The sequence below is a fragment of the Athene cunicularia genome, assembly GCF_003259725.1.
Source record: "Athene cunicularia isolate RWA chromosome 1 unlocalized genomic scaffold, athCun1 chr1_part1, whole genome shotgun sequence".
In the NCBI taxonomy this organism is placed as follows: Eukaryota; Metazoa; Chordata; class Aves; order Strigiformes; family Strigidae; genus Athene; species Athene cunicularia.
The window spans coordinates 1087770-1110376 of NW_020799091.1; the positions used below are offsets into that span (position 1 = coordinate 1087770).

Below are 22607 nucleotides of genomic sequence, written 5' to 3' on the forward strand. Positions count from 1 at the left end.
TGGTTCCAGGCTGTGACAGAAGTCGCTGCTCTTGCTCTGTTGCAGGCACAGGCTGAGCTTCACCTAGAGCCAGGTAGCAAGTGTATTTTTTTGGTGCAGAGAAGACAAAGGGAAGCACAGGTTAGAGCAGAAAGTATATCTTTCCTACCTGTTTCTGATAAATCTCAGGCATCATACAGTCTTGCAGGTGAACACTGTACAGCTAAAATTACTGGTAGACACCTCTTTCAAGGCAGAGTTCAAGTCTGTGCCTCAAGGATCAATATTTTAGATGAATTGGGTCGGATAGGATTTTTTATTTGATTGGGGCGTTTTCAGCATATCTAACTTTACGCCCAAAACATCAATCAAGTTGAGCTACCTGGATTATTTGTTCATGCATCCTTACTTAATAATGCTGGACTGTGATTTAAAACTGATTTTCAGGGGAGGGCTTACGCTGGGTTTTGAGAAATTTGTGGCATTCCAAGACTTGTTTTTACTGTACTCACAGTTACTTCTACCTGTCAGTGGGCAAATTAATTCTGGTGACCCAAAATTTAAGTGATAGGGTATTTCTCATTAAAAAAAAAAAAAAAAATTGTTTTGTTTTCATACTTTTTTAATTAAAAAAGCCTAGAATTTAAACAAAAATTACTCTAAATGAGAAAAATAAAGATAGTATCTTTCCAGCCTTTCCATGTTGTTTGCTTATTAGCTAAAACAATTTGCCAAATGAGACTATCCAACCCACTAATGATTTTGTTCCTGCCACTGGAAAAAGACTGGAGTAAAATATTTCTCACAAATGACACTTTAGGTCTATTTGCAATCCTGATTTAATCTGATTTTAATATCTGAACATGCTCATAAGTATAACCTTCATCTAAAATAAATAATTCTGAATTCTTTAAGAGAAATAATTAGGCTGGGCAGTGGGGTTGAAGTGGTTTTAGCGCAGATGAAAAAAGCACGGGGAAAGTCCAGCAGGGAGGGCAGCGCTCTGATGGACAAGGGTCACGGTCTTGTTCTGCGCCCTGAAAAATCGTGTAAACCAAAGCAACTCTGCTTTCAAGAAACTCCATTTAAAAGTGATCTCACAGTCATAAACTGAAATATTTAAGGGGCTGCGTTAGATCAGCTTTGCTGGGTTTCTGTGTTTGCTTTTTACCCCAACACTTATAAACGACTTTAAAAGACTTGTAACCGAGGTGTTTGTGGGATGTAAATGAACATTTGGTTTCTTCCAGGCTCTTTTCTTTCTGGGAACAGAGAACAGCTATGTAACGTTATTCTTGCTGGTTTTAATTTTCATGACTTCCAAAGCAGTTGTTTATCTTCATCTTGTGCAAGCTGTAGGTCTAAAGCCTTTGCTTAATTAAGACTGGAACAGTAAACAAACAAAACTCTGCCTTCTCCCATGTAGAGCAAGGATAGGTATGTGAGAACTAGATAACAATATTTATATTTTTAAAAACTTTGGAGTTTTTTTTCCTTTCATCTTCTTATAACCTACCGTCAACTAAGGCAAAGGAACAGCTCCGAGAAGCAGGAACCACCCAGAACACTGTTTGTAAACTTTGTGGGTGGCTGACAGTTCTTAAATCAGCGTAAAGATATCCCAGTCCTTAGCTATTAACAGTAATTGGTAAATAGTAATTGTAAACAGCAAATTTCACTGTTAAATAGGAAAACATTTGTCCTACAATGAGACCTAATAATGAAAATTGAGCAGCGCCCAGGTTTCAGAGCGCGTGTTGGACCCCAGCATTCCCGTGCTTTTAAACCTCAGCAGCCTTCCTGGAGACACTTAGTATATAAGTGGGAATAGAAGCGGTTACTTGGTTTAAAATATTTTCAAGTCTGTGAGCTTCTGTCAGTGGAGGTCACTCCGTCGGGAAGTACGGCATGTGTGTCAGCTGGAGTCCGTTTGGTCGAGAGGGAAAAATCAATGATTAAAGCCTTGTTTAGTTCTTCATTTGAAATATCTGATCTTTTTGAGCGAACAAGGCTTTGAGGACTAGTGCATCTTTTTTTAAGGGCATTGTTTGTCAGGAAACACACCGTGTCTCTTTTCAGTGCATCACTTTCTGACTACCTTCCCGCGTCAAACAGAGAGAAGTAGGGCAGGCTGGAGCTGCAGCTTCCCTCCTGGTTGAAGGCAGGGCTCCAGCTTTGCAGAACCCTCCCCTTCCAAAGGGAAGAGCCTCCCTTGTGCTCGGGTACACACACAGAAAAAGCTTGGTGCATGACTCAATGCAGGTGAAAACACCAGTATTTCTGCAGGACGATCCCTTGTTTCCCTCTTACTTAACATTTTACTCTGGCCCAATGAAAGCATCAAACCCAAGCTCATTTAGACGTAGTGATATTTGAATGAGGTGCTTGTGTTTTTAAACATGTAGCTGTTCCTGTGTGACAAGCAGAATAAAGTTACACTACTCTCTGGTTTTGGGTTTTGGTTTTATTTTCGTATAGGTAGGAAGCTGTTAACTCTGGTCTACCAGTATAATTATTTAGGTTAAAATATACGTACGCTTGTAAATAACGTTATCCATCTTTCAAGTGCAGGCCTGACCTAATACTTTAAGTACTTTCATGGCTTGTCTGCAGTGGAATGAAACTCAAAACATTTGTGGTTTGGAACAAACATTTGTTGAATATTAAGACTACTGTGTGTAAATAGAGTGGGGTAACTCGATTGGATTCGCTGGGTACCTTGAATTAAAAACTCTTGTCTGACCCTTAGCAAGAACAGTCAAGGATCTTGGAGCAGCTTGTTTATTTTAACTAACAAGTTTGTACAAACAACATGGTTTACAGCAGACTGAGTGCTAATATGGACTACAAATGTTTATAGCATGCCTAGACTAATGTTTATTGCTGTTGCATAACTCAAGCTAATTGGAAATTGCATAACAAGGTAAAACAGCAGCACAACTAGGCCGATCCTTTCCCAGGCAACTTTTATTGAAGGAATATGGAAAGTTCTCGTAATACGGTGTCTTGAGTATAAAGACAAAGTTAGGGGATAGCTACCTTACTCCACAAGTACATAGATACACGGAGGCACCTCAGCTTGGTAACGTGATGAAATGGGGAGCTTCTCATTAACAAGCTAAAGCAAATGACTGCATTAAGTCAATCTATCACAGTTTCAAACAGAACCCAATAAAAGGATGATGTGTCCACCGAAGCCACTAACCCACCCGCGCCCTACCAGAGTCACAGATCAACCCCATGTGGACGAGTAGCCTTGGACTAGGTTGTGCTCTCACAACAGATGTCTGACCTGCACGTTGACCTGCAGCTGCCGGGGTTGGAGCTGCCCGTGCTCCAACACTTCACCTTGGGTGTAGGAGCATCCAGATAAGAGGCAGGAGCGATGCTCATCTTCCCTGAGAGCCACTCATCACCCCTTCTTTCAAAGCAGATGTAGTTCGAAAGTGGTTTTGTTCAAAATCTTGAATGTTTATTAACAGGAGAGAGGTGTGTTCACGTGCAGAAATTGGCGCCCTTGGATTCAGGTTTTTTGGTGCAACCCATCTGTGCTAACAGCTTTGATTTAAAGCATGTTCTCTGTTTAGCTTGATACAGTGAGAAATCCACTTCTCAATTTAATAAGTGCTCCTAAAACAATATTTTTCCAAATAAAAGGTTAGTGATTGATTAAAATTATTTTATTTCCATGTTCTTACAGCTTTAAAATATGCAAACTAATATAAGTAGGGGCAAAATGAAACAATCTAAGCGAGAGGTATTGCCTTTCTAAGACCAGGAAAGGGATAAAATTCCTACTCCCTTCACCCCTGGAACTCAAAACTCTTCCAGCCCTTCTGATTTCAGACCTTCTCATAGGTATTGCTTTTGTAAATATTTACAGATTTCAGGTTGGGGCATGGGCCACACCGACTTACAAGGTTTTCAGAAGATGCTTGATGCCGCAATTGAAAGGATCTGCCTTTCAGTGTGAATGTTGATGTTTATTCATTTTAAATCAGTATTTTCTGAATCTTGACTCAAGTAGTGTGATGTACATTGATGTATTTTAGTTTTTTCCTCATTTTCTCGGCTATATGAACAGTATTTACAGTACATGTTAATTATTCACCTGAAGACCACTTGCATGGAGAAGTGGACACTTCACTTGTCTAAGTGGCTTTGGCTTTTCCCGTGGGAAATATTTCTCCACCCTGTCCAATCCTTCAGTCTCCCTGTGAGCATGTGCCTGCAGCTGTACCCATACCAAGATACATATCACAGAATAAATTTTACTCTAATAACTTATCTACTTTGTAAAAATTACATTTCTTCTAAATGGAATTAAAAATTATAGCTCTCATTGTTTGAAACGGGTTTAAAGTCACCTTTGCAAATAATTTTACAATTAAAATGGATCCACGTTTGAGTGTTCAGCTGAATGAGAGTTACAGCCATTTATTTTCTGATTTATCTTCTTAATAGAAAGATAATAGTAGAGTGCAGCAGCGTGTCAAAAACAAGACAAATACCAGTATCATTTCAGCTCAACACAGAATTTTGTATGTAGTCAGGATATGTGTAAGAGATAAAAGTGTGTGGCACCAACTGGCATTTTAATTCACTGTACGTCGATTCTTACACAGTCTACTGTGCTTCAGTCACTACAAAAAAAAAGTAATTTCCCTCTAATTTTGGCTTAGACCCATCTATTTTTGCTGGATCTGCTTGGTCCCCCAGCACCGCTGACAACTTGACGTGTCAATACAGGCGGTGATGCTGAAGGAAGGGGCTTCTGATGCCCATGGAGGGGGGATGGAAGGGCGAGAAAGGAGGTGGAACTTTCCTACTTGTCCAGTAACGTGCTAAGAATGAACAATGCTGTGAAAGGAAATGCAGGAAAAACTCCAGGGCGGTTCAGTGAGTTTCTGTTACTGCCTCCATCAGTGACTCACTTCAAGGACCTTTGGTAAATCACTTGATTTTTGTTCCTCTGATGAGCAAGTGCAACAGGCTGACTATGATAGGGCTGAACTGGACATAAATATCCTCAGTTTTATTACTAGGTTTGCCCCCCATTTCTTGATACACTCTTTGAAATTCTGCTTATCTTGAAGTTCTGAATTTCTTCATGCTACTCTTTCTTTTCCTGTTTAGATTGTTAAATAATTTGGATCAGGGTGGTGGTTTACCATGAATTTGTTAAAGCCTTGGCTCCGTAAGCCGCAAAGCATGCCAGGATGCTGAGCTGAACCCAGCTGTCAGAAAACCTCACTTCTCATTCTGTTCTAAAGACAAAAATCATGAATCTGTTCACTGAAGTGTGATATTTATTTAATTTTGGAATTATTAAGATACTCTGTTTCCATCAAAAATAAACTTACTGTGATCTCTAGCAAGCGCTGATGGAAAATGGCCTCGTTTTGGGGAGGGGTGGTGGGTTTGTGTGCGTGTATCACATCAGATTTATTTGTTTAGTCAACCAGCTGTGAGGGCATCCAGGGTCTGTAGCCCGGGAGTATTCCTAATGTTAAAAATACTGTGAAGCACTGGGTTTTGTCTGAGTTTTTGCACTTCGAAAATAATCTAAACTAACCAACCACTAGCATATATGAATAGAAAGTTAGCATAAACTAACAGATGTTATTTTAAAAACACCAACTTGTGAAATTGGCTATGCCTGTAGTTTTGCATCTCTAGAAAACCATTCCCTGTCTCTTGGCTCACACCACGTTCCTGCAGGCAAGGAAATGAAGAGCCGGACTCGTTTCCACATGGAGCAGCTTTTGGAGCCACCTGAATAATTTGCAGATCAGGAAATAACTCATTTGAGTGGTGGCAAAGAGCGAAACGTAATCTTGAAAGAATTCTGACCCGTGTGTGTGTGTGTTTATTTCCTCAGATAATTAAGCTGAAAGCAGAAGCCCGTCTCGATCTGCTGAAGCAGATCGGTGTGTCCGTGGATACGTGGCTAAAAAGTGCCATGAACCAAGTGATGGAAGAACTGGAAAACGAACGCTGGGCCAGCCTGCCCTCGGTGACCAACAACGGCTCTTCACACCTGGTATGGTTTCCAACCAGTAAACCTCACCTCGTCTCCATGTGGCTCTTCCCTAGTAGTAACTCTCAACTTAATATTGAATATAAACCCAAATTGATAATACTTGGTTGGTTGTTAGCTAACTGGAAAAATCTCGTAGCTGTGTGGCTGAAGCTAATGCAAAAGAAACCAAAAAAAAGAAAAAAAAAAAAAAGAAAAAAAAAAAGGTTTTCTGTTGCTGAGTTTACTTTAGATCGATTTTTCTGACCTTGGATAAGTGCCATAACATTTATTTGCCATCTCCTGAAAAGAAAAACGTCTGCGTGGGGTTTTTTTTGAAGTTTCATTAATAGTTTACGATGTTATCCGAGATACTTGGATGAAAGGCTTTATTCTTCCAAATGTTTAGAAAACCGTAGGCTCTACATCATCCCTTAAAGAGTCATTTAGGTAGAGATCATAGTGAAAGGCATCGGCAGAGCAAAGCCTGTTTCCCAAACGGATTAAGATATTTGAGATGAAAATTTAATTCATTAAAAAAAAATCAGTGTAAGGCCTTGGAAAACAGGCTGTCCATTCCTGTGAGCAGGGTTAGATGTTTCCCTCCAAGATTTGTCACGGGTTTTGATGTTACCATTATTCACCTGCCAGTTACTGCCCTGTTATTTGAGATATAGTAAATATTTGACATTTTCTATGTGAATCACTAGTTTCACTTAAAGCAGTAAAGAAGTTAAATTGGAGCAGACCACAAACCTGATCACTACTGCATTTCATCCAAGGAGCTGGTAACTTCTTAAACTGTTACATTCAATTGGACGAGTGTGTCTTGCTGCGTTCAAAGTCAAGCTAACTCTTTTGAAAATTTTATCCAATATACCCAAAATTGAACTGAAAAGCAACTTTGATCAGTGGAAGATTGGTAATGATTTTTTAATTCAGTTTTACGTGAAACTAATTGTGTTTGTAACGTCTGTGGCTGGTTTGCAAAATAGGTCAGAGACATCTCCCATCTGTTTAGCTTGGAAGAAAGCACATTTTGATGTAATTCGAGAAAAAACAAAAAGCAAACTCTCGTTTTCACCGAATCACAGAATCATCTAGGTTGGAAAAGACCTTGAAGATCGTCCAGTCCAACCAGTTTCCTCCCCATTAGCCCCCCAAGAATGATATATTTCAAAATAAATAGTGATGGTTGAATGGAACAGCTGCCTGAACCCTGTTCGGAAAAGAGGAACTGCTAAAAGAACTCATAAAAGCTTGCTTTTATTTTTTTTCTTAATTATTTTTTTTAATTCCCCTACATGGCATGTGATGCTGAGCTGTCACCTTGGGTTAGTTAAAACTAACCAATCTATTACTCTTTACTGGTAACCAACTAAAATAAAATTCCTGAAGATTTGGTCAGTTTGCCTCGAACAAATTTTAAATTTTCTATGTGTGTGTTTACATATTTAACAAAATTCAGAGGCTTTTATAAAGTCTCACTTTGCACATGGATACTTTCCTAACTACAGTCTTCATACGCTATTAAAATGACTTAATTCACACTTTTTAATCTTAAGTGCTTTGGACAGACAGAATATATCTTAACAAAGCTTTCAGGGGGAATGGGGATGTGGTTTTTCATTGCTTTGCAAACGATTTGAAGAATGGTTTGCTCTCACTGACCACCTAAGAGAAACAAAATCTCCATTTCAGCAAGTATGTGCCATCTACGCACAAAAAAAAAACCCCACTCGTTCCCATGTTTCTTCATGTTTTTCTGCTTCTTTATTGTTTTCTTGGTAAGGGTGGCGAACCCTTAGAGGGAAAGGTTTTTTTGGATGTACAGTTATTTTCATCTAGGTCAACTTTAGTCCAAAAACAATTGAGGGCGCGCTGAGCGGAACCTCAGCAAATCCTGGCAAAACCCACTCTCTGCTCTCTTCAGGGTGTTGGGATGTTACACACAGAGCTCCAACACGGTGACGGTGATTTGCAGTAGAGGTTGTTACAGCCACTGCTCTGCGTAGCCTGTCCCTGCAGGCCTTACTCCCCTGTTTAGGAGTATAATTAGAGATTAAAGCTGTAGTATCCAGATCCGAGCTCCAACCTTCCCAATCCCAAAAGAGTTCTTGTGCCGACTTTCGTTTCAGATCCTTTCTAGCCAGGGTAGATGAGGATATGTTACGTAGCTGTGTTTAACAGTGGTTTTCCCCTTTCTTCTTGTACTCCCACCTCCTTTAACTTCCCGTTGTGCACGTTTGGACCGCGCCCAATACCTTGTTCTCTGTCTCAGCTGTGCCAACAGCCAGCCCTGGAGCCAAACCCTGTGCTAGTCCCTGGCGAGCCAGCAGATGCCACAGCGTGGGAGGTTAAACTCTGATTCTTATTTTCCTCTTTTACACTTACATATGCTCCCGTATTTAAAAAAAAAAAAAAATTTAAAAAAAGATGCTGTTGACCTTGGCAGGCCAGATGGGGACAGCCCATAGATGGAATTATTTACACTGTTACTGAGATTATGCTGCTTGCAACGATTAGAATTACTGCAGCATATAACAAGCAGTGCTCTCACTTCATCCTTGACGAGCAGGCAGTGTTTAATGTTCAGAAACCAGCTTTCTGCCGTCCTTAGGCTGTGCACTGCTTTGCTTCGTGTCTGTATTTGTCATGATGCAATTTGATCAGCAAAGCTGTTGGTAAATTTTCTTTCCAAAGAGCTAAAAAGAAGAAAGCAGCATCGATGGCTTGGTATCACTGTATTTATTCAACCTGCTCCAGTAGGGTAACAAGCTGAAGGAGTTAATATCCCATCACCTATCCAGCTGGCTGACTTTCTGCCATAATGATGAAATGCATAATCTCAGGAGATAAGACTTTTTTATTCCCAGTGTACATGCCCAAAAAATGTTAATTTTAACGTCATCTGGAAAATGTACGCAATGCTATTCTTACATATTAACATCTTTGGGAAACCTTTACGTGCCTACAACAAATGTATTGGAAATGCTATGTAATTTATTCAAAAAGGAGGAGAGAATAATGTCTTTACAGGGTTTGTGTTTTGTTCTGTATTTGCTGGGACTTGAAGCAGTACGGTTATAAGAAATTTGTACAGTAGTACAGTATTGTAGGGTTAGAAATAACGTTTGCAGTTGGTACATTTACTGTGAATGTGAAAATGATGCTTTTAGTAAAGGGATAGAGCGTCTTTTAACTGTAAAAAGCTTAGAGTTTCTTTCAACTCTTAGGTTACTGGTTCGTATTCAGGCCTGGTGGTCATCAGGTACCAGCAACCTGTGCGAAACCAATTGTGATTTCAGTCCCTAAATACAGGCTATTGCAACCTGCCTCTGGCTGGGCGACACCTCCCCGTGCTCCGGTGGCTGCTCCGTGAGTGAACTGGCAGGAAATTTCAGCCCTTTTTTAGCTCCTACGGGTCACAGATCCAAATCAAACCTGAGGCGGTTCAGTATAAACGTGTTCTCTGTTGTAGCCAGGGTCTGTGCCTTTCTGAGGAGAGAAGAAAAGTGGGTTTGGTGTTCTTTTCGGTATTGAATCCCTTTTGTGTAGGATGGGCAGCAAAACCAGATCGATAAATCTATTATACCATTTTTTTCGTATGTATAACCAAGCTATCACGTCACCTTACCCACCTTTACTCTTAGGTTTGTTCCCCGTTACATACCTTTGGTGTAATTGTAGCTGATGTATTTATTCTTTGCTTGCGCTGTCTTTCTTTACCAGACTCCACAGAAAGAGGAGCTTTACGAAACAAACCTCCTAAGTTCTCTATACCATCAGCGCTGTTTTCCCTCCGTGCGCTTACTTTGCAAACGATTCTATTCCAGGAGTTTGAGCAACCCACGCATTGAAAATTCAAACGCAATTTTCCTCCTCGCGTTAGAAAACCGGCACCAGATATTTTACAAACGAGTCTTTCTAGACGTGATACACTAATTTCCATGATGTTTTGTAGGGCTGTCAGCTGGATGTCAGCTTTGGCTGCTGGGACATAGACCAGGCACAGCAAAAGGCAGTTAGAAACTGGAGAGGGAAAACCTTAAATTTGCTGTAATTTATAGTTGGTTGGTAATATATCAAAGCATTAGCTAGGCAGGACAGCAATTTTTTTTGTTACTGCAACATCCATTAATGCATTTAAGTAGCAGTGGACGCAAACCCCAATTGAATGACAACAAGCAGGGGAAAATTAACATTAATTACAAGGATGTATTGTAAAAGTTGTAACATAAAACTAATCCAAATCACAAAATCATGAAGCTTGGTGATCTTCTGCTCCAGGCATAGGAGAGCAAAGATGTTATGGAGCAGAGGTATGGAGGCAGCTGGTTTAGGGAGCCCACACTGTGGCTTTTTAGTCTCAGCCTAACTTTTTGTTGATTTACCAGCCTTTCCGTTTTCAGGAGGAATACCAAATTCACTCCCAAATAAAAAAGGAATAAATAAGGGGAAGATGGCAGATAACAGCGTGGCTTTGATTTGAAGGACTTGCCCATTTTCACATGAGATCAAGTGTTTATTCAAAATTTAATCCAGGCACAAGGCCAAAGCACAGCTCATGTCGATGTTGCCCAAACTACATTTATAGAAACTTGTATTTTTCCAGTGTATTGACTTCAGTTTTTATTTAAACTTTTATAGCTAGTTTTTAATCATCACGCTTTCTCTAAGATTTTTTTTTTTTAATAAACTGCAGCAAATCTGTTGTGCAGAATACACCAGCTAGAAGGCTGATTTTTTTTTATTTTTATTTTTTCAAGTTTATTTCCACTGCAGTTTCATCTTATAACTTGCGGTCACAGGTACATTAATCTTTTAATAGCATAAATTCTCAGTAAGTGACTCTTCTTTTCCATTAAACTATTTGCTATGCCTCCGAAACAGCATCTCCAAAGTACATTAGTCACTGTTTCACAGCTGATGCAAGTAACTGTCCAGCAGTTGAGCTGGAGCTTCTAAAATCTTCCACAGTTCTTTTTAAGAGCCATGGGCCTGTGCTTGAATGAAGAAATAGAGCTGAGTTCAACAAAGATGGGATTTGGTGACAGCTCTTATTCTTTTGTTTCCCTGTATTTGGTTGGTTTGATGGCCCTTTTCCTGTTGTTACCCGAGAACTGTACGTTGAATATTATTTAGTCGGGTTTTTTTTTTTGGTCCAGTTTTAATAATCATAAGCAATAAAAAAAACCTGCTGGAAAATATCAGTCGATAATTTTTTGTTGTTATTTCTTCACTTATTTTTATTTGATGGTATTTAACTTGTTTCAATAGATTGAATTTAATTTGTTTTAATAGATGAATTTGTTTTAACAGATTAATGCTGATGCAGAAAAGGAAGAAGGTGAAGAGTTTGAAGACAGCATGGATGTTTTTGATGACAGTAGTTCTAGCCCTTCTGGTACTCTAAGAAATTATCCTCTCACCTGCAAAGTTGTTTATTCATATAAGGTTTGTGATTTTTAATTTTTTTTTAATGGATTAGAAAAGTGAATTCTACAACAAACAGATAATAGATGTGACTGTGCCTGTGGGAGTTGGAGGTAGGATGCCAGCACTTGACTTGGTAATGGTGCACATTAAATATATGGAGCATCTAGTGAAAAACTGCAGCGGTGTAAAATCCATCCCGTCATGAAACACACTTAAACTACACTTTGGCAGAGCACTGGAGCTTCTGCGTGTGTGTGGAGATGTCCCTGTCTGGCTTCAAGGAGACCAGTTGTGTGCCTGCCATTCGAAGATGGTTTAATTTTTGTTGCTGAGCTGGTGTGGCCAGATCAGAAATGCCTTCCCGGTGTCAGGCACGCTTGTACGCTGCACCACAAAGCTCCTCTTTGTGCTGGAATAGTGACACCACCATTGGTGAGTTAAAGCTTTGCTCACAAACTGCATTCGTGCTATTTACCTCGGCCAGCACTGCTGGGTCAGCTGTAAATCACACCGCTGCGGCAGCCGAGGCTTAGGCTTAGTCTTAGAGCAAGGAGTAATTAGAGTTTCAAAAGTAAATAGGGTTTGACGTGCTGGGTGGCATTCAGGGGGCTTCCATCTGTCTCTAGAGTGGAAAAAGGTTTTGTGAATGTCAGGAAGTATACAGCACCCCCCTTATTAATAGGTTTTAAAGTATGTTACAATCCTAACATTTTGAATTTTTTAAAACCTGTAAGTATTAATAGAAGTCTGGATGAGAATGTGCTTTACACTGCCTGTCCCGTGCACCTGAGAACGCTTTTATTTTCTAAGTTTTAATAAAACTCTGGATGAGAATGTGCTTTACACTGCCTGTCTCATGCATCTGAAAACATTTTTATCTTCTAATCTTCTGTTACGTACTTCAGGCTTCTCAGCCAGATGAACTGACCATAGAGGAACATGAGGTTTTGGAGGTTATTGAAGATGGAGATATGGAAGACTGGGTAAAGGTATCATTTTTCTGAGATTGTTTTCACTATTAGAAAAATAGAACTTGGGCCGGGAGAAAGTATTTGGATTCTTTTCAGCATATTATGCAAAAGCAGAGCATCTCTGCTGTCATTTTATTTCCAGGCACGGAATAAAGCGGGTCAAGTGGGTTACGTGCCGGAGAAGTATCTGCAGTTCCCAACATCCAGCAGCCTGCTGAGTATGCTGCAGTCCCTCGCAGCACTGGACAGTCGATCACACACCTCAAATAACTCCACTGAGGCCGACTTGGTCTCAGGCAGCCTGAACGGAGACTCCAGTGGTAAATACCAGTTAAAAAAATAAATAGTATGTTAAGCTTGTTCTCGGAAGCATTCTACATATCGAGTTTGGGTGTCGCACCTGAGAATTTCTCCTCTTTGACTTGTATCTGAGTACAGCTGTTCTCAAGAATTACCTGTCTCCTATCATATCTGCATAATTAACCTGGCTATGTCATAGAGTTGAGATTAACTAAAATGAACGGAAACTAAAATACTTTGACTCATATCATAGAATCATTTAGGTTGGAAAAGATCTTTAAGGTCATCGAGTCCAGCCATGAGTATGTATAATACGTTTTTTTAAAAAAAACTCTTGCCAATTACACTTTTTTTTCCCCCTCCCCCCCTTTTCCTTTCTTCAGTCTGTTTTGTAAAAGCACTTTATGATTACGAGGGCCAGACAGATGATGAGCTCTCCTTCCCGGAAGGAGCAATCATCCGCATCTTGAACAAGGAAAATCAAGACGATGATGGCTTTTGGGAAGGAGAATTCAACGGGCGCGTTGGGGTGTTCCCATCAGTATTAGTTGAAGAGCTTACGGCCTCAGAAAATGGAGAGACTCAGTGGATTGGAGATATTCAGGTAGGTAAAGAGTGGAGATGATACCTTGCACAGATGATATGAGTTCGTTAGGGTGAATTTGCAAGGCTGTTTCTTTAGGAAAAAAAAAAAAATCAGAATCAATTTAAGAAAAAAAAACCAAAAAACCTCTTACCTTTTAGTTTCTTACCCAGCCTAATAATTATCAACTGATATATTTTGGTAAATGTAACAAATCTGTGAATAAAGGCAAGTGTTGGGGTAGAAAGGAAATGAACCAAAGGAGAAAAATTCACAGTCTACCTCCTGTAATTAATTTATGGCATAGACTGAGACATCAAAGAGAACCTGGCAAAAAGAGAATTATGGGCTTTCTCAGCCCTAATTTCATGTTTTCATACTTAAACCTGTTCTGTATCCTCTAAATTTTTGACTACCAAATACTTTATTACAGTAATCTTTGCAAAAATGCCCTCATTTCAATATAGGTATGTACTGCTTATAGCGTACTAGAAAAACAGATGCATTCTCATGCGTAACTGCGGTGCTAGAAAGTACACTTCCATGTTCCCTACAAAGTATTTTCTCCAGTAATTTTATTCTTTGATTTGAGAAGACCATGAAAACTTAACATTTAATTTATATACATGTAGATGAGTTGGGATAAAATTCGTGATCTTAATGCTTTTGTGGGAATAGGTGTGGAGAGGCACACTTGGCCAGAAGACTTTTTCCAAATAACATTCAAGAAGTCGAAAATGTCTGGGAGAGGATGAACGTTTCTGCGCAGTGGCAACCCGTGATTTTTTTTAAAAAAATATATATATAATCGCTGTGGGCTATCTTGGCTTTCCTTCCCAAATGTACCTGACAGCACTTTTGACAGATATTTTTTTTCCAGGTGAAAGTTCCTAGCAAAATGATGTGTCAGAGAACTTGCTGCACCTCAGTGTGTATGTAAAAACCTGTGGAGGAATGAGGCTTTCTGCAGCCCCCCCTCTCTTTTTTAACACAGGTATCCCCGACTCCAAAGCCTAACAGTGCCCTTCCGCCGCTGCCACTGTATGACCAGCCGCCCACTAGTCCCTACCACAGTCCGGATAAAAGAGGTTCTCAGTACTTCCCCAGATCACCATCAACTAACGGTAAGGAATTTTGTGATAGTAGAAGGAATATTTCAGCTAAATGCTTAATTTAGAATGGTCACAATCCAGAAGGCAGAAAAAAAAAAAAAAGCTTGCTTTGCAACATGAAGTTAATTCAGTAATACTTACTGAGTGGCGTGTTTGTGATGGGCAGTTTGCAGGTGACCCCCGGTTGGGTGGGAGTGTTGGTCTGCTCGAGGGTGGGGAGGCTGCAGAGAGACCTGGCCAGGCTGGAGCCACGGGCTGAGCCCAACTGGGGGAGTTTCACTGAGGGCAAATGCCGGGGGCTGCCCTTGGGCCACAACAACCCCCAGCAGGGCTACAGGCTTGGGGAGGAGTGGCTGGAGAGCTGCCAGTCAGAGAGGGACCTGGGGGTGTTGATTGACAGCCGGCTGAACAGGAGCCAGCAGTGTGCCCAGGGGGCCAAGAAGGCCAATGGCATCCTGGCTTGTGTCAGCACTGGCGTGGCCAGCAGGGACAGGGAAGGGATCTGAGCCCTGGGCTGGGCACTGGGGAGGCCGCCCCTCGATTCCTGGGTTCAGTTTTGGGCCCCTCACCCCAAAAAGGCCATTGAATGACTCGAGCGTGGCCAGAGAAGGGCAACGGAGCTGGGGCAGGGTCTGGAGCACAGGTCTGCTGGGGAGCGGCTGGGGGAACTGGGGGGGTTCAGTCTGGAGAAGAGGAGGCTGAGGGGAGACCTCCTGGCCCTCGGCAACTCCCTGCCAGGAGGGGGCAGAGAGGGGGGATGAGTCTCTGGAGCCAAGGCCCCAGCGCCAGGCCCCGAGGGAATGGCCTCAAGCTGCCCAGGGCAGGGTCAGGCTGGCTCTGAGGAAGGATTTCTGTGCAGAAGGGGCTGTTGGGCGTTGGAATGGGCTGCCCAGGGCAGGGGGGGAGTCCCCGGGATCCCTGGAGGGGTTGAAGAGTCGGGCTGAGCCAGCGCTGAGGGATCTGGGGGAGTTGGGAACGGTCAGTGCCAGGTTAATGGTTGGACTGGATGATCTTCAAGGTCTTTTCCAACCTAGATGATTCTGTGATGAGTTGCTGCTTACTATTTCAGAAAACAACTTCAGTTCAGAGTCCCCTGGATTCTCACAGCCTCCACGAATTCCTCCCGAAACTTCATATGGCAAACTGCGACCTGTAAGTTAAAAACAAATGCTGTTGTTTTTATTGATGCTATGAAGCTCTAAGGCCAAGTCTAGGTAAATCAGGGTAGGGACGTTCAAAGGAGGGTGGTGATCCAGCACCTGATGATTTGGCTCTCTGTGTTCTGCAAATCCAATTAGTGTGTATAAAAGTGCAGTATCTCAGATGAATACTGTGAGGAAAGGTCTGTTCTGTCCCCTTTGGTAATACCATAGATGTGTTCAAAAGGTGTAGAACATCAGAGCTATTGGAGCTTAAGTGAACGCTGGAACAAAACAAAGCTGCGCTTGTTTAAACAGTAAGCCACTGTTTGAAGATGACCTTGAATCCTATTTCTCCCCTGTCCTTCAACTGACCTGCCCTTCTTTTATAGTTGGAATACCTGTGTGAAGCAGATGACTCATGAAATCGAACCTGGGAGGAAATTACACCTCTAACGATAGCAAAATAGATGTTAGTCGATAAACTTATACTGCCTTGTCAGGCCTTGGGAGGTTATTTCTGTTCTTGCCACATGTAATAACATGAACAGAACTAAAAAAAGAGGTGGTGAGTAAAGGCCGGAACAGTTTAATCATATCATTTGTACAATTGCTTCTTCTCCAGTGTGCTGGCAGGCAAATCTGCTTGCCAGCAGTTTGATGTAACACGTGGCCCTTGGCGCTCCATTGCATTTAGGGTTCTATTTATTTCCAAACCCCTTGATTTGAAGGTTTTGGATTAAAAATTCCAAACCGTGAGATTTATATATTTGGTGATGTCTTTGTGGCCTTTAGAAAGAGAGAGTTTGCCAGAAAAAGAAAAGGAAGAATTTGATCACTTAAAACTTGCAAAATCCATCTCCTAGGATTAACTTTGAGATCAAGTTTTGGGGCAGCTCAGTGTCCTAAATCAAACCACATTAAGATGGAACATCTGTATTTTCCTGGCATTCTCAGTGAGTGAGGATGCAGAAAAAGAGCACTTTGGGATATTCAAAAATTACATCCTGACTGTCCCAGTAGCCCATGAGTTAGTTTTGTTCACTGAGATACACGAGGCAGAGGTAGAACTGCATCGTTCAGTAATGAACAGAGTTTCACTTTGTCTTATTCCCTTGTAAAAAGACAACGAATCAGCTTTTCCATTTTGTAGATTTATATTTTTTTTCATGAGTTTCTTACAATTTATTGTCTTTTCAAGATGTTATTAGAGTGTCGTGCCTTAATTGAAAGGATTTCTGTTAGTATTGCATTTGAAATACCCCTGGTTTGAAAATATTGTTATGGTATTGCTCCACAATTCATGTTTTCCATAACAAGTCACTCTGGTGTATTCTGAAATCCTGTGATAAAAATCCTGCATGAAATGCTGTTAAGTGCTTAAGGTAATCTCCATCAGGAGCAATAACAACTTTATTGATGTTTCAGAGTATAAAAATAGAAACAAATTTCAGGTGTGTATCGTTCAGGTCAGTGATTGATTAAATATGAGTAAACCACTTAGATGCAACAAGACATTTTTGTACTTTCCAGAAATTCCAGGCAAGGGCGTCATCAGATTTCAGCGTTTGGTGTAAAGTCCAGAGTCCGTCCCAGGTTTATGTACCAGCTTATGTGTGGTACCGCACACCCAGAATAGATGGGTATTCTCACCCGGTGTGTTTGCCCCGTCATGTCTACTAGTCATCCTGGAGAAAGATGCCAGAAAGGTTGGACCAGGTGATCCTTGAGGTCCTGTATTTTATGAAAAATCACCCGGGCGTGATGACAGGTTATAATAAAAAGCCTTTGATGGCTTAATTTGAGACTACTGGGCCTGAATTCAGGTAGATACTCACTGTAGTTCTGTCAGTCTTAATATACAATCTGTATGTTTGTGTCATCTTGAGGTACAAGCCCGAAGTTGTGGTTTTAGTCTGTGCAAGTTCTGAAATGTCAGTTTTCTGATAGTTACAGGCTGGTTCTTGGCTGTTTCAGGTGCGAGCAGCTCCACCACCCCCTACACAGCATCACCGCCGGACAACAGAGAAGATAGAGGACGTGGAAATCACTCTGGTGTAACGATTGGACTAGTTAAGTAGTAGTGCTACAATCAAGACCAAACGCGGTATTTGGTCAATCTCATTTTTAGGCACCTTTGCATGATGAAGACTTTTAATAGAGCAAGAGATAGGGAGGATTTTATGTGGCAGCGACATGGTGGATTCCTTCCCACAGTCATGACTATTTTGTGCCTTTTTTTTTTTTTTTTTGTTTTGATTTATATACATCATTCTTCCTCTCTTAGCACAAACCAAGACGGGCCAAACAGCGAGCAGAGGATTGCCTTGGAGCAGGTTTCTCTCTTGGCTGAAGATGGTCAATTTTTATACAGAGGCTGAGGAAAGAGCCTCATTCATGCAACTTAGTCATAGCATACTTCGATCACATGCATTAGTACAGTATATTACTGTTGCCATAGAAACGTGTTAAAGATTGTCAATTCTTCAAGTAGCATTACTTGTCTGATTAGGTATTAATCAGATCTTGCGGAATGAAAAAGGGAACTGAAAAATAAGTATAAGGAGAGGCTGGCTCCTCTTTAAATCCCCCTTGCAGAAAGGAAGAAACAGGAAAATAATCTTATAGATAAGGAAAACTGATGCAGATCATATGGCGTTAATTACATTAATGCACACCTCTTCAATAATTAACAGTTAAACTGTTATGTTCTTTGTATTAATATTTATGCAGTACATTTAGTAATAGAGTATCTAATATGGAGGTGCTGAATTAGTAGCAACATCTTGTTCCATAGCATAAACCAACTGGTAGAAAAGTAAGTGAGATTTTGTCTAGATCTGGAAATTGAGCTTCATTTTTTTTTCTTAGCAGATTTTGGGGGTTTTGGTTTCGGTTGTTTTTTTGGTTTGTTTTTTTTTTTTAAAGTATTTGGGTCACTCTTATCCCAGTTATTGCCGTGTACTTTATTATCCAACATTAGCAGTATATCTTTGTCATCAAAACATCTGGCTAGAATTAGAAGTTACATTTAGAGTATTTACATGCGTTATTTAGTTTTTGCATTGGATGGTCCTGTAGCATTTTCCCATGCGACGCCCGTTAACTAGCCAAAGCCAGAAGCCAGGGAGAGCTCTGGTCTCTGCGACGCCTTTGTGGCCAAGACTATGGTCTCAAATTACTCTTAGGCAAGAAATTAAAAGGCTTTCAAAACTGATTTTCAATCGGAGATCTCTGGAAAGGAAGCTTGTCGTCGTTGTTTGAAAGGGAAGGACAGGGGGTATTCGGAGGTTTAACGTGGAGAGAAATGGTCAGAGGAGAAGGAAAAACTGGATGAAAACAGGGTTTTTCTTTGTGTACTTAATAAATTATTTTCAGCAATCTCCATCAGATCAAAGCTTCGGTTAAAAGGCATCACAATGTTGGGTTTTTTTGAGCTGTTATATGGGTTCTATTGAATGCGCTCTTATGTCTTTTTTTTTTTTTTCTAAGCCAGTAAGTTTTCTACCTTTAGTTTACTAACAAGGGCTATTTTTTGAAGCTGCATTTACATACACACACACACACACACACAAAAAATCATCTAACAAGATTTTATCATAAACTTTGCACATACTTGTAAATCCCAACCCAAGCTGGGTCTCTGAGACATTTGTGTTTGCCAATCTCCTTTCCCAGTGGGATCTTTAACCAAGAGTGGGGCTGTTTGAAGAAAACAATTCATGGGTCAGTTATGAAATCGGTGACTGTCCAATGAAGTCTTTTCCATATTTTTCATTCTTTTGCACCTCTCGTCCTGTTGATCTGTTTGAGGTCTTTTTATGTGTTTATCAAACTTATTCTTAAGTTTAAAAAAAAAAAAAAAGTTTTTAGAAAAAGATTTAACTGTTTGCAAAAATTTTGAAAGCTTCACAATGCAGAAGAAAAGCAAGTATTGCCATAATGTTCATGTTCAATTTCTTTGGCCAGTTTTTCTGTGTCCTTCATACCTGGACTTTCAAAATTCAGAAAGTGTTATTTAAAGTCTCTTTAGTTGTATTTTAAAATATTTTCTGTAAGAGCTGCTAATTTTATTTAAAAAAAAAAAGAAAAAAAAAGAAAAGTTGTAAAAATATGCCTCCTTTTTAACTATGATTTCTTCATACAGGGCATGTATTCGACGTATCATCATGTACAGCGTCAGTACACTGAAAGCATAGGTGCAAATGCTTTCTTTATATTGGCTGTAAAAAGTTTGTATTTATTATGTATAAAAAGTTGAATAATAAAAAAGTGGAACTAAATCCATGACGTTGTCTCGATACAGACGCCGCGATGCCTGTGGCAGAATGTCCTTTGAAGAGTCGGGTGTAGGTCTGGGACTGAGGGAGAATAAAAACGTACGTTTTCTTGGGTATCTTTTTTGTGGTTTATGTTTTTACACAGGAAGTTGAATCTCCTGCTTAGTCAAACACTTGTGCACGTACTTAAAGAGGTCGTGAAATATCGCTTTAAGGTGGTATTCGTATGAGGAGCAAAATTACGCCAAAAATGGAGAGCCAGTAACAAAACTCCAGGTACCAAAAGAATCACTTAATAGCCTTTGTGCAGTTATGGATATTTGGATTAAATAAAATTAATTTTGATATAATTAGGATAACTGCGTAAAAGCAAGCGAGGGAGAGCGATCGATAATAACTCTTCAGGGGATCATCCTTTAATAGGGGTGATTTCCCTGCTCGCGTGAGGAGGATTTCAGGCGCATCCCAAACCTCTCCAGCTTTAGGATCCCCTTTTGCTCTGAGTTCCCACGTTCCAATTTCTCACCGGCTCTCAGAAGCCGCCCGGCTCCTCGCTCGGTTCTTGGCAGTTCCTCAGAGGTTTCTCACCTTTTGCGGGAGGTGCCGGGTGAGACGTGAGCTCCACGTGTTCATTTCCTCCTGATTTTTGCTTTCAGCTGTTTGGAGTCGAGGTTGTTTGGGGTGTTTGAACACAGCTCGCTGCACCGCCGGCCGCTGGGCATTGCCGTGGTGTTGGGTTAGAGCTTTAATCTTTCATTTTGACTCTGCACAGAACTGTTACACAGGCTTTCATCTTTTTTTTTAATTTTTTTATTTTTTTCCCCTGAGTCCTGCAGCCTCTTCATTTGAGAAATCCCATCTTCCCCTGGTTTTTATAAGCATTCACGGTGCTCCTCCAGAAATTATTGTCCTGGCTTGCTGCTTTGACCGCTTTGTCCTTTTAGCTTCTTGCTCGTTGCATCTTTTCTTGCCGCATCACACACAAACCTCTTTGCTTTTCACCGTCAGTATCGCTTATAAATGATGTTAATCCTCAAATCCCCCAATGATGCCACTTTTCATTTCTTCCATTTTTTCTTTAACAGGCCCCCTTCATGTCTCTACTTTTTCTCCTTCCCCCCACTTCCTTAAAAGCCAGGCGGTGACAAAACAAACCCAGCAGATAATGCCCGTTCAGCAGGTGTGCTGCGATTGCATCATTCTTGCCATTAACATGAGCATAACTTATTTCCATGAAAATCTCTTTTCCCTGAAGTGCTTTCCCACGTGAGCGGAAAGCCCCCCCTTGCTGCCTTCGAGTGGGAGATGGCTGTGGTTTTAACAACAGCGGCTGTTTGGTGGCAAAAAAAAAAAAAAAAAAAAAAAAAAGGTGCTGAGGCAAAACAAAAGGCTTCATGGTTAAATATTCCACTTGGGATATTTAGAGAAGCTGGATGGGGAACTTGCCCAGCGCAGCGGTTGAAATGTTGGTCTCTGGAAGGCAGCAGAGGGACTGCCGCTGTCTCTGTTGCAGCTGTGGTTTCCTCTGATGCCTCTGGTTCCCAGATTTTCAAAAAGGATAATAAAAGTGAGATTTGACAGAAGTGATGGGGGTAAATGATGTAGGAATGTGCCTTACTACAAATTAATTGTGCCAGGGCTGCTTTTTGTTTCACAGAAATATTAAAAGAAACCCAGGCAGAGGGGTGAGTTCTCTTTCCCATACAGCACAGATCTCTCTCACGGTTAATAGTGATTAAAAAAGAAAACAAAACCCCCACCCTCTTCTCCAAACAAAGGATTTTTTGCTTCCCTGCGTATAACTTGGCGACCGGCTGCTCTGCCACTTGCGCTTTTTTCCTGCTTGCTCTTCCAGCAAGGTCCCTGTAATGAATAACCTGCAAATCTCAGCACGGCAGAGGCGGGAGGATCTACCTTCATCAGCCTTCCTCAGCCTCCCAGGAAGTTCAGGGTGGGGGGAGATGCTGCTGCCTTGCTGAGTCCTGTTTCCCCCCGTTTCCTCCGTTGGCCCTTCATACAGATGAGAGGAGGGAGCGTGCTGCCCCCTTCTAGCCCACTTCTGGCCAGCGAGAGGTGAGCGGGGGGATACCGAGTTCAAGGCACAGCAGGAGGTTGGAGAAAGTGAGGGCTAAAAGGAAACAAAACTTAAGTCAGGGATGCAGCAAATGAGCCAATAAAAAAAAAACCACCACAGCTAGGAAAATGCTGACGTGCTTACTATACCAAGTAGTTTTCCTACTCCAGGCATTACCCAGGGGGGACTGAGGATTAGAGATCTGGTAGAAGGATCACAGTAGTGAGCGAGCCTCTGCATTGCAGGTCATTCCATCCCGAAAATAAAAGCACTGCAGCGATACCGGTGCCAGGCTGGAGAAGGTAAGAAAATCTCTGTGGTTAGTGGAGTCGAACACCAGACGTGCGGTGAATAACCTGCTGGCAGCGAGGAGGGGGAGGATGGTAACGGCTTTGCTGAAGCCCAAGTGCAGCCGCTCGTTGTATCAGTGTGGCAGCATTCATGTGTGTGTGTGTGTGTGTGTGGAGTCTGGGTGTACAGTCGTACTACAGCCCTGCTCTCCTGCACAGGCGGAAGGAAAACTGCAGGCAGCGGGGGCAGCAGGCAGCCAGGCGGTTGGTTACCGTGCTGGAATGTGCTCGACGTCCCGAGGGAAGACTCAGCCCTCAAAAATACACTCTGGAATTGGATTTTATCTGTAGCAGACCACGGTTTAGTTTATATCACGTGCAACAGACCCAGTGGGGGATAAAATTGAGATGGGCTGCGTGG

At 41.3% G+C, this 22607-nt stretch overlaps 1 protein-coding gene across 1 annotated transcript in view; it reads left to right on the plus strand.

Moving 5' to 3' along the window:
• Window positions 1–19094, plus strand: part of FCHSD2 (FCH and double SH3 domains 2) — a 162281-nt gene extending 143187 nt beyond the window's left edge. The window contains exons 14-21 of the mRNA XM_026850442.1: window positions 5861–6022; window positions 11321–11455; window positions 12343–12426; window positions 12551–12728; window positions 13092–13312; window positions 14286–14415; window positions 15473–15555; window positions 17520–19094. Of these exons, the coding sequence (XP_026706243.1) occupies window positions 5861–6022; window positions 11321–11455; window positions 12343–12426; window positions 12551–12728; window positions 13092–13312; window positions 14286–14415; window positions 15473–15555; window positions 17520–17603 (1077 nt within the window). The 3' untranslated portion in view covers window positions 17604–19094. The remainder of the gene's footprint in view (window positions 1–5860; window positions 6023–11320; window positions 11456–12342; window positions 12427–12550; window positions 12729–13091; window positions 13313–14285; window positions 14416–15472; window positions 15556–17519) is intronic.
• The last annotated feature ends 3513 nt before the right edge of the window (window positions 19095–22607 follow it).